The following is a 16,719-nucleotide window of genomic DNA, read 5'->3' as shown; positions in this document are numbered from 1 at the left end:
AATGATAGGTCCATTCAACTTAGAATTCATCTGCAGATCCACACCGCAAAGCAACTGTTTTGTTTAAAGGTTTCATGACATTCAGTTTTACAACACATTAAAAGTCTTTGTCATGGTCCTTCAAACGTGTATAAAAAGTTTGAACTGAAAATTCCACTCTAGTGAGCCATTGCAGGTGTTTTTCTCTCACATTTCTAAAGCCTTTTCAACTGCAAATCGTTGCCTGCGGGTGTCGCTGTTGAGGGATTTTTCCTGTCAATCATCACCTCTGCTCCGACCCCCCCAAAGGAATTGATAGGGGAGGGTAGGGGCGACGAGGCGAGTGGGCAGGATTAATGCCCTGTGACTTCACTATCCAAGGGCCAATCTCAGATGACTTTTAAGCCTAATTATTCAGAAAACCCCAGACCACAGAAAATCCACTGAATGTTCAAAGTTCAGGTTTTTGGGTGTAATTGAGGTCATAAAACCCCCCAAAAAACATTAAAAAAGCGCGGTAGTTCCTGGCCAAACAGCAAACCGGTGCGGTAGTTCCCTGCCAAAAAGGAAACCGGTGCATTTCCGTTTACATTTTCCGACCGGATGACGTCATTTTCTTGGGAAGGGCGGCCCGCCACCGTTTCAATGGAAAATATAATAGAAAAGGCTTTCGGGGGTGAAATTCATGGAGTGGGTGTGCCACTCACAAAATATATACAATTTAACTTTATTTTTTTAAGTTACCTAGTATTACTTTAAGTTATAGAGTTTATTTCCACATAATCTGCCTTACTAAAAATATTCAAATTAAAAACATAGGGAGAGAAGTTCAAGACAACAAAGATGTTTAAGGGGTAAGATATGCCGGGCCCAGTCCCCCCACATGGGGCAAGATTAAGAAGAACAACAAAGACACAAATAACACACTACGATTGTTTTTATTTATTATTGTGTCTAAGGAGACGATAATAAAAACTGATATGTTTTACTTCTGTACACAAGACGCACCAATAAAGATCACCTTGAACCTTATAGGCCAGCCCAGGGCAACAAGTTATATTATGGTTGTAGAACTTGACAACCCAATAAGGTTTATTTGACAGCCTAAATGCTGGTAGCGTTTCACTATGAATCAAAACATAGATCATAAAAAACTATGAACCAACTTGTTATACGCTAGCAGTTCACTTTAACCCTCCAAAGCCATAGCCCCTCAACGTTACACCTCCAGGCACCATTAATGGAGCACTTTTTTTTCAAACTTATCTTCATATAATTGGTCCTCATTGTAAGATGGCACCGTTTGCGTCTACTCACTCTGCCTCTCATTGGTGGGCTATGGACGGTTCAGAAACCTGCCTAGCTGTTGCAGTGACATCATTGATGGGGATTCCAAGCTAAGATAAATTACAGCCTGTCTCTTCCTGGAAAGTGAGCATGCTGAAATGGAAGCCATTGTTCTCGCATTAACACAAAAAAAATCTTGTTTGCAATTATCAAACCTGCCTACTGATTATGTCACTGGTAGGCAGGTTTCTGAACTGTCCACTCCACAGCCCTCCTCTGAGACACAGAGCGACAGAAATGGTGCCATCATATTATGATCATTAGTGATCATTAGTGAAGACCAATTTTATGAAGACAGGTGAAGTGGTCCTATAAGCGTCTGGTGAACTTCTGGCTTTAACCACTTGAACCTTTATGTCCTTATTCTGGGGGCGAACATTGAGTTAAAATATCAGATCTATAAGCTCACAGCTTGTACTCTAGATTGGCTATTTTCAGCACAGATATTAGTGTATTGGGGTGGGGGAGGGGTTCTAGTATGGAGCCCTGGGGAACTCTAGTCAACTAGTGTTTTAATTACCTGAAAAATCATTGCCCAGTGAGAGAAAGAGGTGACACTTTTCTTCATTCACAGTGACAGTGTAGATCTAATTATCCCTCTTTCATAGTTCAGTGGCCTTTGTCCACTGTTGTGTCTTCAAACAAGTAGCAGGTTTGGTACATTGTTGGAACCATCCACATTGTAATCAATTTTCAGCCCATTCTGAAAATTAACTTAAAGGGGATTAATGCTAATAGTGCCTTGTAAATAGCGACAATTCAATTTATTATTGATTTTTTTGGGGGTTATTGATTTTGGCCAATGGTTTGGCCAAATTGTGATTAAAATGTTTTCGAAAACAAAGTGTCTTCTCAGGACAACAGAAGAATCTAATTTCATCTGCTTTTATATAAGCCAATTTGCAATCAGCAACATTTTGTTCTGGATATAAAAAGAATAAGCTTGGGGTGAAGCAACACTGCAGGCCAGGGTTTGGAAAACGTGCTTATTTATACACTGTCATTCCGAAAAAAAAATCGGTTTGTGAAGCTGCTTTGTGATATTTCTGATAGTCACAAGCATTCAGCATCCAGTGGTGGAAGAAGTACTAAAATGTTGTACTTAAGTAAAAGTATCAATACCACAATATAGGGGTTTTCATACCACAATACCCGATATTATGACAACCGTCTATTATTATGTCTATGGTCACAAGGCCTTAATAATATGTATTGTATTTATTTGGGACATAACGCAACCGACAAGTGATCATGATCATGATCATGTCCCTGTCACTGTTTTGCCCTCTTTTTCAAAGCATTTTGTCAAAGACTATTGCCCGTTCTAAGCTCTTCCCTAATTTACCAAAAACTATTTTCCTGAAAGATTTACAACAAGAAGAAACACAGAGAAACGTTGCAGTCATGTAAATGCCCCTGTCTCTAGCCCTATAGCATTTTGGCTGATGGGCATTGCTTCTGATTCATCGTTGCAAGTTTCAGAATATTGCAGACCGTATATTTTGGATTTTGAATGTAGTTTTCAGTTCCACTTTGACTCTTTGATGTAAACTGATCCGTTAAGACTTTGGGCTCCCCCTCCCAGATCTCCTGCCAGATTTGTTAAAATCTTCTCAGCCCCTCCCTCCCACACCTGTGCCTTCCACCTCTGTACAGTAGATGTTCCAGTGCAGAATGACCTCTAACAGTAGATAGATGCTATTTATAATATGCACATGTACTGTATACAGTATGATCGAATGAATATTGTATTAGGCAAAAAAAAATGCAAACATCACAATTACATTTATAATACTTTGTCTAAAAGGTCCGTCCAAAAAAAGTCCTTGCGGTCTTGTTTCCATTGGGGTCCTTGGTATTCCATTCATAGACATATATACTGTAGCAACCAAACAGGTCAAATATTAACACAAATGTTACTACCTCCTCTTTTGGCCTCCAGAAAGGTGTGTTTTTAAGGCTGTTTTAAATGAGCCCAGCGAACTGCATTTTTTTTAGGGATGGGGTTAGACTATTCCAAACCTTGGTGGCACTGCTGTAGAAGGAGAATTTGCCCATGTTTGTTTTATGGGTGGGTATGTTGGTTAGTTATTGGATATCTATCTGGCTTGTCCACAAATGCTGAGATAGATAGATAGATAGCATATTGTTTAGAGTCTAAACAATTTAGACAGATGCTATATATTTGATGTTTACCTATCCTAGTTTCTTTGAAGCACTATATTGTTTTCTTTGCACTCTACTGACCCTGCAGTTTGTTGACTAGTGTTCATATTTACTCTGCTCTCGCACTTGTAAGTCACTCTGATTGCAAGTCACGTCCGCAAAGAGACTAAATTGTAAATTGTTCTAACAGCACTTTGGTTGCTCTCTGCGAAAAGTAATGAACAATTTAATTGAAAGAAAAATCTAGCTCTTCACTTGACTTAACTAAAACAAAAATGGATACAGTCTGCCAGTAGTGGCAAAGTTGTTTCACATTGGCTGCTGTAGTGTGTTGGCTGTGTGGAAAGCTTATTTATAGATGGGGTGGGGAGCCAGGGGAGGTGCCACAAGGGAGGAGGAGAGCCAGCTTGTTCTGAAACACAATGGCTTGTTTATTGTAACTCTCCTTGTTTATGGGAAGGGGCTACACATCGCACAGTGCACCTTTTGGTAGGTGTGTGTGCGTGTGTTTATGAGAAAAACGTAACAGTGTTTTCCCCCCTATAATTGTGTGTGCTCGTGTGTACGCGTGCATGTGTGCATGTGTGCATACGTGAATGTTTTATTTTTGTTTATTTGCCCCGAGGTGTGCCTTAGTCTGTGGACCAACAGTTATTTACGATCAAAGTGACTTGTTTTGGAAGACACCAGAAACACTTCTCCCTCTGCTAATAAATTTCAGCCTTTTGCAGTTTATGGGTTTTTAAATGATTTTGTACCATTAGCTCTAGGCCATTTCATACCTGCATAAGTTTAACACATGAGGAGAGAGAAATGTGGTGAGAGAGAGAGAAAAAGAGAGAGATTGATGGATTGATGGATTGATGACATGTTTGATGGTTTGATGGATTGATGGATAGAATTGACAGAATTGACGTTGCAACTTTCTCTTCTGAAGAGCTACATTGAATGGTCAATCCGAACTGTAATAAGATTATTTCTGGCCGTGTTTCATTTAGGGGTTTGTTGGATGTTACTGGATTCCAGCATGCATGGACAACTCCTGTACAGTTAACTTAATGCTGGCACACATAAACACCTAAATGAAACCCATCCAGAATTAATTTTATTACCCAACACTGCATGTCCTACTGTATGACTTGCCAAAATGTCTGCAGTAAAAATGGTCTACTTGTCTATGGAGATAACTCATCATCCTAGTATCTTGGTATAGTGTGTTGAATGTAGCACATTTATTTTAGTGTACGTCATTCTTGATTAATTACAAAATACTGTAAAGCTGTTTTTATTTGGCATCTATGAACCAGATCTATTGGAATCTCCATATTAATCAGTTTAACAGGGCTGGGATCAAAGGATTACATTATTTCAACCACCACAGAACCCTGAAGCACAGCTTATAAAATAAATATTATATCCTATATGGGGAGGCGATCATTAAGGCTTTAACATCCACTAACATCCATAAGCACTCGCTCTTTACTTCCCCTCCTGCCTCCTGCCTGTCTGTAGTTACTCAATTATTTACCACAAGTATCAATCAGGGATTCACTGTCCACTGATTTAAGCATATTAACCCCTGCCCACAGCAATGAGTGGCAGCATATTGTCAGTTAGCAAAATAATGGATGGACTGATTGTTATAAACTTTGTAGAAAGTTAACTTTACTTTTCTTTTTCTTTTTTTAACTCATTTTTTATTGGAACAAAGGATTTTCAAAAGACAAATACACATACATGAATGCAAGACAGAACATAAAAGTGGGGGGGGGGGGGGGAAACAGAAACAAAAAACCAGGACAGTTCAAAAACAAGAAAGAAAAAAAACCCGAATAGGCTGCATTCTACAATTGTTAGTTATTTTTCTATTACATATTGGTTATACATTGTCCATGGGCTGAAAGAGAGATGACCACTTTTCCCAGTATTTGTGTAATTTGTCCTCTTGTAGTCTGGTATGAAAGTTAGTTTTTCCACAGTGTATATTTCCCTTATTATGTCCATCCAATTGTCTTTGGTTGGGGGATCCTGTTGATACCAGCGACGCGTGATCGCTTTCTTGCTTGCTGCTAGAAAGATTTTGATTAAATATTTGTCATGTGTCAAGAAATCTTCAGGAATATTTCCCAACAACAACAAGGTACAAGTCTGAGGTATCTCAAAACCAAGAACAGCCTCTATGGTGGTGTGAATATCTCGTCAATATTTTTGAATTTTGGGCCATATCCAGAATAGGTGAGCGTGGCCCGCTTCCATGTGGCTACACTGTCTCCAGCATGGTTGATCTGTTTTCAGTTGCTTTGATTTAATTTTAGGTGTTATAAAAAAACGGGTTAAATTCTTCCAGCAGAACTTTACTTTTCTTTTTAACCAAATTCTTTGGTCAGAATTGTCCAGGAGCAAGGTCACAATTGAGGGCAATGTTAAAATAGAATATGTATTGTTGGAATTTTCATGAGAAATGGTGGGAATGATCAGGCTGCCCGAAGATAGTATTTGGTCAAAAGATAAAAGGAAAAAAAAGAAGGTCAAAAGTCAAGGTCACAGCCAATATTCTGAACGAACGGGCATATTTTATTAAACACTCGATCCTAAGGGTGCCCTGAAGAGATTATTAACTTTTGGCCTCATGGTTAAAAGTGGCCATGATGGTCATCATCCTAGTTTACCACAATAAATTCATTTTTAATCATTTTATTTGCATACATTACATTTGCACTGCAAGTACAATAAAGTAATTTGAAGATAGATTACACAAAGTATTCAGACTATTTTGGTTAATAAAGCTCCTTTTTTTTTGTCACACCCACACATTTTATGCACATGCACATCCATACACTTAGTCACCTTTGCAAACCACTACTAAAAACATTAATTTTAAAACTCCTTTTGTGGAGTAAGTTATTGTGCAAAAAGCTAGGTCTTTACATGAACTCCGCTCTGTGGGCCATATTGACGTCAACTTTAGAATGTCACACATTTTCAGTGACCGATGGCGAGACAGATCGTCTGAGATCTCATGATGAGAGGAGGAGCCTTACATTGTATGACTTAGTCAAGCCCCAGCGTTCGTCAGAAAGCAGTCTCTGGGAGATGATCGCACTCACTTAGCTTCAGTATCAGGTGAGGGGTATAGGTGTAATGGTTCTTGTCATAGGTGGAAATTGAATATTGCTCCTTGCCACCAGAGAGTAGATTTTATATAGGGCTTGCTGAACTTTAGCCCACCAGGCATCAGTGAAGCCTTCTTCAGTTTCACGGTCACATACATTGCAGTGGAGGCTGTGAGATTGCTATCTATATTGATGTACTCTATGGCTGGGTGATATGGACAAAATCAAATATCATGACATTATTTGACCAAATACCTCAATTTCGATATTGTTATGATAATATTGTATTGTAATGATAATATACCTTTTTTCTTGTCAGAAATAACAAAGATATCATATCTACAAGCTTTTAACACAATGCGTTGCATTGTGAGCTTGTAGGTCGTCTAGTTTAGAAAGTATAAAATAGGGGTTAATTGATTTAAACCAGGATAAATTATGCCTTATCACGATATTGCAAAATCCAAAATCCCAGACGATATCTAGTCTCATATCACTATATCACCATATAATATTGATATATTGCCCAGCCCTAATGCACTCACAGCTATCAAAACTATTGGACTACGTAGGCCTATACTGTAAGCTACTGATCATTTAGAATCAAATGTATAGTCATTACAGTAGGCCAACAATTGTTTGAGTGCATGATTAGATATCTGTTTGCAGAAGCTCTACACTCTGGTGTGACGAGAAGGGGACTTGTACAATTAAGCCTGATGAATGATCAGCCGATTTTACAAGCTCACAACGCGGCGTGGGTGCGATTGGTTGTGAGCTTGTAAATCTGCTGTTTTCGGCACAGGACACCATCATGCGACGGAGCATACATTTTTAGGAAGCAGCAATTGTTTATTGACAGGAGCTGCATGCTGCATCAGTTCTGCAGCGGGCCCATGAATAGTCATCAGCGAGTGCAGCACATGGCACTGTATGTACACGTCAGCTGATCATAAAATCGCTGTCATAATGAATGCCAATAAACAAGCGCACTCCGTTGAGCTCAAATTGTACATTGTAAAGGATTCAGTCCCCACAGAGTTAAAAAAGAAAATAAAGCAATGGCTCAGGAGGTAGATCGGTCATCTGGCAAATGGAAAGTTCCCGCTTTTATCCCGGTGCCTGGCGTCACGTCAAAGTGTCCTTGAGCAAGACACCGAACCCCTAACTGCTCCTGACGAGCCGGCCGGGGGCCTCGCATGGCTGCCTCCGCCGCCAGTGAGCGAATGATTGAATGTGAGGCGTTGTAAAGCTGGGAGTGTGGGGAAGACTATAAAAAGCATTCTGCACTGTAAATGCACTTTTTTTTTCGGTGACCATCTAGTGCAGTGGTTCTCGACCAGTGGTCCGGGGACCCCCCCAGTGGTCCTTGAGGGGGTTTCCAGGTGGTCCCCAGCTAAATGATGGAGAGTTGGTAACCAAATGGACCCTTATAGATCTTTAACTCTTGAGAGCGTGAAATGAAACCAAACGGACCCTTACGGGTCCGTTTGGTTTCATTTTACGCTCTCAAGAGTTACATTATTGTTAAATATCTGCATTGCTTAATTGGAGAATTGTTATTTTGATCAACGTTTGCCTGTTGTCTCTCCTAATGGTACCACATCAATACAGCATGGAATCGTGGACAAAATCGTATCCAACGATAACAAAAGTCTTGGGTCTGAGAGGCTAAATCTCATCAAACGGTGGTCCGTGGCTCAAAGACCGAATAAATAATGGATCTTTATATGATAAGGGTTGAAAACCACTGATCTAGTGCCTTTGTTCAGGACATTTCACATCTTTTAGGACCAGTTAATTTCCCCATGTTTCTTATATTGTCTTTGGGAACATCAAAGGTAGGGTAAGTGATATGATGCAAAATGTTTTTTTGTTAAAAGGTTAAAGCACTATATTCTGATAGTAATAATTGCTATAGAAGTGTTTGTTCAGTAACAGGAGTCTTGCTGTCTCTCCAGCACTTTAATAATCAGAATATACATTTTCAGGTAGGTGGCAAAATTCCAGCCAATCAGGAGAGAGTGCCCATTAATCAGTTTCATTTTTATAGTGCTCACGTTCCAATTGTGTCTGCTCACTTCTCTGTGTCATCTCTTCCAATTTCACAGTTTAATCTGTATCCTAACTGAGTTCTCTTTCCTGATTGGATAAAATTGGTATCCCAACCTGAAAATGCATTTTCTGTTTAATAAAGAGCTGGAGAGACATGGAGACTCCTGTTACTGAACAAACACTCTAGCAATGAGTATGAGAATATAGAGCTATTTAACACTTATTTTAACCAATGAAAATCACTTACCCTACCTTTAAAATAAAACAACAGTCTTAGCTGTGTGCATAAGTCAAAGAATTATCACAAAACCTCTATTTCATGACAGAACAGTGGACTGATTAAATGGAACATTTGATGATAAAAATGCAGTCCTGACCCTAAGGCAGTTGCCACTGTGTCGCCAATGAGCTGTTCAATGAGCATATTGCAACGCAGCACAGCAATATTTTCTCTCATCTGTCCCGGCAGGGATTTCCCGGGCAACGTGGAGGTGATGCAGCTGGATTTCGAGATGGAGAACTTCACCAGCCTGTCGGTGACGCGGAGGATCAACTGGAACATCGACTACAAGGGGCAGAACCCACCCCCTGACTCTGAGAAGGTGGTGACGGAGCTGACGGTGGTGCAGAGGGACATCCAGGCTATCCTCCCCCTGTCCATGGTGAGTACATTATGACGTACATGATCCAGGACATGTTTCTTTAATCAATTAAGACCAGGCGTCAGTGTAATTTAAGATTTCTTTGGGCTTTGCTTGTAGATCTGCTATTTTTTGAAAGATCGTGGGAAGTTTGAGCAAATCATTGAATATAGATATATGTTTTGAAGCGAACAACTTCTGGGGGTCCCTAGAACAGCATATTTTGAGATGGGGGTCCGTGGCCAAATACATATCATTTTGGGGTGTATGTTTTAGATGTATGTATTTGGCCGCGGACCCCCATCTAAAAGTGTTTTGCTCCAGGGACCCCCCATAAACAAAGATTTGAGTTACAAATGTTCACTTTGAAAATATATATATTCAAAGATTTGCACACATTTTCAAGATTGTTCAAAAATAGCAGATCTACAAGCTCATAGCGCGGCACTCGGTGCCGCGCTATGAGCTTGTAGATCTGCTAGTTTTGAATATCCAAAGACATCTAAAGTGACACAAATGCGTTCCCGGATTGAATGGGTTAACGAATGGTTCACTCCTAATATGCTATGCTCATATGTCCTTGGTACACTGGGTTCAGTGGCAGATCTTTTCTTTACCTTCTGGTATTGCCACCATCTCAACAATGAGATGGTTAAAGGAAAAGGAATACTTCACCCAAAAAAATGTCAATGTCTATCAATTACTCACCCCATGAAGCCTTGAATTCATGGAGCATTAATGACCCAATAATTCAATAATTGAGGACTCTGCTGTGGTAGGAGACCAAAAGTAAACTACAGTATATAAAAGAATAATATAAACGCCAAAACAACTCTCAAAGTGTAATCACTGATGAGCCCTACTGATGATTCAGGTTAAAAAAAATAATGATAATAATATTAATAATAATAATTTTAGATTATTATATGATTTCAAGATGCTCTTATACTTGTCTGGCTCAGTGCAGAAAGCTCTACAGTATGTGGTTAGCATAAGATGTGTTTTATTATAGTTGTACATGCCACTCCCCTCACCCCCAGAGGCCCATCATTGCACAACCCCACTCAACAATGTTCTACTGGTGCTCCATATGTTCTAATGCGTTTCCATTACTTACTTACTTACTTGCTTACATTATCACTGAGTGATATTATTTGTAGAGAGCCAATGGAGTCTCAAAAGAGAATTTGTAATTGCCCACTCGTTTAATTGTGGCGCTACTCCTGAATGGTGGTAATTAGTGGGGTTGGTAAACTGATGGTGGGAACAAAGGAAAATAAATTAAGCGAATACGATACAATAGGGGACAGCCCTTAGGTTTAGGCCCTCTCTCATGTGGTCTCGACTATAGCTTTCTATGAAATGGAGAGTGTCTCAGCTCGCCTGAAGGAGATTTCATTATGATTAGAATCCAGCCCCTGAGGTAAATGTTGAGGTGATTCAAGGTCCCACCACCGGTGTGTGGTGGGACATTGAATCTGTTAAGCATTGGCCAATTACCTTTGACAAAAAAAAAGAAGTTTTACATATGAAAAGGGAGCGCCTGGACCTTGCAAACCTTCTTATACATTAAATATCCTTTATTGGGTGAACTCTCTGCATCACCGATTCCAAGAGGTTCAAAGCATGGTTCCGCTCTATAGTTTATTCCTCCATTTGGCTCGACTGTATTGTTTTAAAGTCTCATTAGACTCACAAACACATTTTGCAGTACTTTAGTGATGAAATAATAATAACAAAGGAATATTTAATGAGAACCTCCTGTGTTCAGGGTGGACAGACAGATTCTCATGTCGGATTAGGGCACGAGTACAGCACTGTAAAGCTCTCTGGTGCCTGGCTCATGGGCACTTCCTCAGCGCTGGTGGCAGCATGGTCTCATTTGACCTGCTCAATGACCATACCGACAGAATAACTATACTGCATACAGTATTTAACACAATAAAACTTTTCCAACCGTGAAATTCAAAGGCTACTGAACTATTACACATTCCATTGTATAGAAATGTGCAATAGACTACTGTAGCTACTACCCGCTATACTTAACGAGTACTTAACCCGTTCCTTGTGCGCAGATACAGAAACAGCAGAGACGACCACAGCTGTTTTTAGACCTGAATGGTCTCTGTATTTTATTTGCTCTTTTATTATGCAGTGCTTTTTTACTGCAGCATGAGACCCCCCCACACACACACACACACACACACACACACACACACACACACACACACACACACACACACACACACACACACACACACACACACACACACACACACACACACACACACACACACACACACACACACACACACACACACTATCACCATGGTGCTGCTAGTAACTGCATCATTACTGCAGTGGAAGGCAAACATAACCACTTAAGCCCTACATACTTTGTTGTGCGATGAAAGTAGGAGACAACCTCAACGCGTTGCATTAAGATGCGTTGTTTTTAAGTTGCCTGGAAATAGCAGATCTACAAGCTTACAGTGTGTCGTTATGCAACACGTTGTAAATTAATGCCCTAGTTCATCATACCAGAGTGTCGCACAAAAGTAGTGAGAATAGCAGATCTACAAGCTCACAAAGCACCACGAATCACGACGCAACGTGTTGTGACATTGTACTGTAGAGCGGCTATTTTCACTATTTTGAAACGTTTTTAAAATAAAAGGTTTCCACCCGACATGTAAAACCACGCTTTAAAATGCATTAAGTACATACAGTAGCATGTTAGACTACCTACAGTCTGTCAAGAAAGTCTCTGCGAGTAGATTTTCATACCGTACCAAAGTGAATGGAATCCAACAATGGCTTCATGGAAAATCTAACAAACCACGGGGTATGCTTTGGAAAATGATTGGCAGTAATGTCAAGAATACTGTGAGTCGTATTATTCAGTGGCCTAAATATGCCAGACCAGCAGTTTTACTCTGTCCCTTCATTGCAGCCGCACAGGTGGCTTATTTTAGGGCCAAATCACAACAAGTTGTCACAAGGCACTTTAAATATCGAGCAGAGACCCAACGTTTTTCTCTCCTGTGCAATCATTTGGCTGCAGTAGCAAGGACAACTTCCCCTTTAACGGGAAGAAACCTTGAGCAGAGCCACCAGGCTCCTCTTGGGTGGGGGGACCATCTGCCTTGTTAGGGGGGAAGGGGGGGGGGGCACATACGATGGACAGCAGCGACAAGAATAATAACAACAACACCAGTAGCAACTATAATGACAACAACAGCAATAAATATGTTTTTACATTTCTGCCTAATAAAATATTCAAAATTCAATCAATCAAAGTCCACAGCCATATTCCAAAGACCCTCGATCCGCAGCTGGGGGTCCGCAATCACGATCCATGGGAGCGTACTAATGTTGTTCAATAACAGCCTGTGTGCCTGCAGTGCGTGGGCCTAAGACTCATGGGTGGCCCCATGAAACGTGCTTCAAACTTAGGCAAGGTTCCCATTGCAAGGAAAATTAATCACTCCAGAAAATCATTGCAACCTAGTAAATTCACACTGTGTCCACCCGCAGTGGGAACGCCCTAGTGCTCCCCATTAGCCTCTCTGGGCACTGCTGACATTGTTGAAGGATCTAACCAGTCTTGACCCATGACTGATCAAGTGAAAAAGGGAGCACTCCAATCGGGATCAAGTCAACCTCCTAATTAGCGAGGTGCTAGGAGGCAGAGTGGGAATGGATTTAGGACGGCACCTGGTATAGAGAGCAGCAGCAATTATATCCAACAGGCTGACCATTCAGAGCGCCATGGTGTTTTGCAAACATGTATTGTTTAACATGGGAAAGAATTTGATTCAACATTTCCTCCATATTCTGAAGGCAATCGGCGTCAAAATAGCAGATCTGCAAGCTTTTAGATCAGCTATTTTCTGCGAAGATCTGTAGGAGGAAAAAAGGAGGGGGCCTGGTACAGATCTCTGGGGGACTCCAGACAATGAAGTATATAGGGTTTAACTGGTCAAGGCGGGGGTTTAATTAACAACCATGACAAATGATTACACACACATGGAACAATGGAAGGAGATTAGGTGGCTAGGCTTTGCACTGTGAGAAGGGGGATTCAAATGAGCAATCTCACCTTAAAAGTCTTGGTCATTAAGCAGCTTTTCTGCATTTTAAGTTGGAATAATATACATTAAAGGGCGTGTTGGGCGAAATGTCTTGAGAACTTTAGAGCTTTAGCTGTCTGGTTACTTTTGAAGATGCCCATATCGACGCCCATATGGTTTAATGTCTCTTGCACGACTTGGCTTTAACTGCATTCTGTATTATGTTTAGAGGGAAAATCAATGAGCTAGAACTTAACTGTACTGTATTTGGTAGTATAGAAACGGTAAGGCAGGAGCTGTGCGAGGAGTGATTCCTGGCAGCTATAAGTTGAGCTTCCGCTGCCCACCGTAATCTCTTAAATGCCATCTGACCTGACCGTCAAACAGGGGCTCAGCTCTTGGCTCTTTTCATATTTATATTATGTAAAAAAAAAAAGACCCCATGAACAGGGCTCAGTACCCAGGTACTATAAAGGCACACTTTTATGCCCACCATTAGAGGTTAATGAGCACTGACGACGAATGCCTGTGCACTGACGGGGCCTGCCGTTGGATTTCAAAGGTCAAGGTAATATACAACGGCCGTTAAAGTGAAAAGTGCATCATTGAACGGCCAATGGCAGAGAAATGGACAAAATACAGCAAAAGATGAGAAGGGGTGCCTGGTGGCTCGGGCCGGTTGTCGCGCGGGCTGTGTGTTGTGAGTCCGACACCTGTCTTTGTCTCGCTTGTCCCGTACCCTGTCTCTCTGTGTTATCCTGTCTGCAATATATATGCATATTATGTATGTGTAACGCCCGGCATTCGAACCGCGGTCTCCCGCGTGAAAAGCCAACATCTTAACTACTAAGCCAAAGGGATATCTCTATCGCTCGGGGGAGATATTAGAGTTTCAGGCCACCACGCTGAGGTAGTGAACCACTCTGTTACATATGTATGTATGTTTATGTATATGTACATGTACGTGTGTGTGTGTGTGTGCGTGTGTGTGTGTGTGTGTGTGTACATATACATATATACACGTGTATATATACGTATATATATATATATATATATATATATATATATATATATATATATATATACACGTATATATACATGTGTATATATGTATATTATACATATATACACATGTATATATACGTGTATATATATATATACACACACACACACACACACACACACACACACACACACACACACACACACACACACACACACACACACACACACACACGCACGCCACATTTCTAATCACATGAAAGTCACTTTGTTGGGCCCTTTGTGACATTACAGAGAAAGATGGTATCCTACAGCACATGCTCTTGGTTTCTTTAGCTGAGGAATAATTGCCATTGTAAGGATGAAGGCAGAGATAGGGACCAAGCGGCACTTTGGCAGCTAGCGCTGCTGCACAACCACTGACAGCTTGTTAGGACAGATCAGCATTTTCACAATGTGCTGATACGGATAGGTATAGCTGGGGTGGGCGGGTCAAGGTTTATACCAAATGCACAAATGAGATACTTGTTTCAAAGGGGGAACACAAAGAAAAGGTGACACATAATGGGATTCCAGAGTCCATCAGCTCTGATCGTAATGGAAACATGACATGGGAGGGAAGGAAAGATGGAGGACGGGAGAGCGGCAAGGAAACAAGAGACAGAAGAACAATTCAAATGAAAAAGAAAAGACAAAAATCCCAGGATGTAAATGTTTGCTACTGTAAGCTGATTCTCTTCCAACAGGGGGCTGACCTGCTGCAACTGGGGGCCAGGAAATGATTTCAGGGAAGCGCCACTGATTTAACAGTGTGTGGAGTGGGAGACTTCTTAGAGGTTGTGGTTAAATCAAATTAAATCTGTGGCTCTCCGCATACATTAGACCACTATTGACCGCACCAAGTCAGCGAAGCCCAAATGAGGTGTCCCATTAGTTGGGAGAAAGGAGTGATGGAAGGGTGAGAAAACAAGGGCAGTAAACTTGGTGGTAAACCGATAAATGTTCACGGATGCATTCTTCAGTCCAGCACCTGGTGTGATGTGCGTGCTTTTGTAAACGTATACATAAACCGGTAGCTACGTGAGAATGGTCAGCTCCATCACTCACCTTTTTTGCTATGCTGAATTCATAAAGTACTGTAAGAGGTTAAGGTCCTCAAGAGACGTGAACTACAGATACATCCACACACAGATGTTTGCCCATAGTAGGATTGTTATTACTCGGCCGTTGCCCAATCTACCCGGGAACGATGCAAAGTAGCCATTGTATCCGTCTGTCTGTGACAATTACATTTCAATTCAATAAAATGTCATTATTGTGCCAAATCACAAGCTGTCTCAAGACACTGTCCCTTCCCTGGCCATATATGGAGATCTCTGTATCTCTCTGTCCTTGTCTCTTTTTTGCCTATACTGTATATCTGTCGGCATATCGGTCAGATCAGCAGATCTTGACAACCACCTATCCGACCAACTTCCTGCTCAGTACCACATTCCCTCAGGTTCTCGAGATACGTGAACTACAGTTATGCTAGCACACACATTATGAGATTTCGCACATTTATTGTAGGATTATTATTATTGTTTCAGTTTTTCCAGTCATGAACCAAAAGTTCATCATACATTTTTTTTCCAGTATCAAACTTATGCCACCACCTTTCTAGTCCACAGTGCAAGAAGAAGTACATTTTCAGTTATTTATCACCTCCCTAATCCCTTATCTCTTCCCTATGCAGCATCTACTGTTTTACAAGTATTGTAAGATTGATAAATGAAATTCATTCATGAAATTCCATTGATTCCAACTATTGCATTGTATATGTCAGTATAACCCAAATCCTTTTGTGTTCTTTTGTTTAGTTTTACAAGTTAATTCAGTGCATTTCTTACATCAAATCAGATATTGTGAACCGTAAGGTGACTGCAACAGACTTATGCTGTTGTGCATGAGTTTTCATTGGGTTGAAGCCATCTCGCTGCTGGATATATCACACACTCAGTGTGGGGCGCAAGTGATTACACAGGAAACCATGAAAACTAGAAGGGCGTAATTTCTCACATGCTTTTCCTGCTGCTTTATTAACACCTTAAAGATGAGGGCCTGACATATATTTTATTTTCACTGTGTTGAATTAGGGAAATGTCCATGGCCCTGGTCTCTCTCCTGCATGGGCCCTGCGAGCGTCACAAATGAGATAATGCGCGTACCCTTTTTGCAGCCTCCATGCTCTGCAAAAAAGTAATACAAAAATAACAACACAATAATAATGAATGGATTCACACTTCAACTGAAGGCGTGTATTTTAATTGGCTATTTCCTTTCCATAGCAGTCAAAATACACAT

The 16,719-nt window shown here is 40.8% G+C and overlaps 1 protein-coding gene across 2 annotated transcripts in view; it reads left to right on the top strand.

The window, feature by feature from the left end:
* Positions 1–16,719, top strand: part of tmem132e (transmembrane protein 132E) — a 467,019-nt gene that overhangs the window by 396,204 nt on the left and 54,096 nt on the right. For both annotated transcript variants that reach the window (XM_084074773.1, XM_084074772.1), the window contains exon 4: positions 9,130–9,322. In XM_084074773.1, coding sequence (XP_083930899.1) covers positions 9,130–9,322 — 193 coding nt within the window. The remainder of the gene's footprint in view (positions 1–9,129; positions 9,323–16,719) is intronic.

This window comes from Gymnoscopelus microlampas (genome assembly GCF_963454915.1).
Source record: "Gymnoscopelus microlampas genome assembly, chromosome: 12".
NCBI lineage: Eukaryota > Metazoa > Chordata > Actinopteri > Myctophiformes > Myctophidae > Gymnoscopelus > Gymnoscopelus microlampas.
This window is presented reverse-complemented; position numbering and strand designations above follow the sequence as displayed.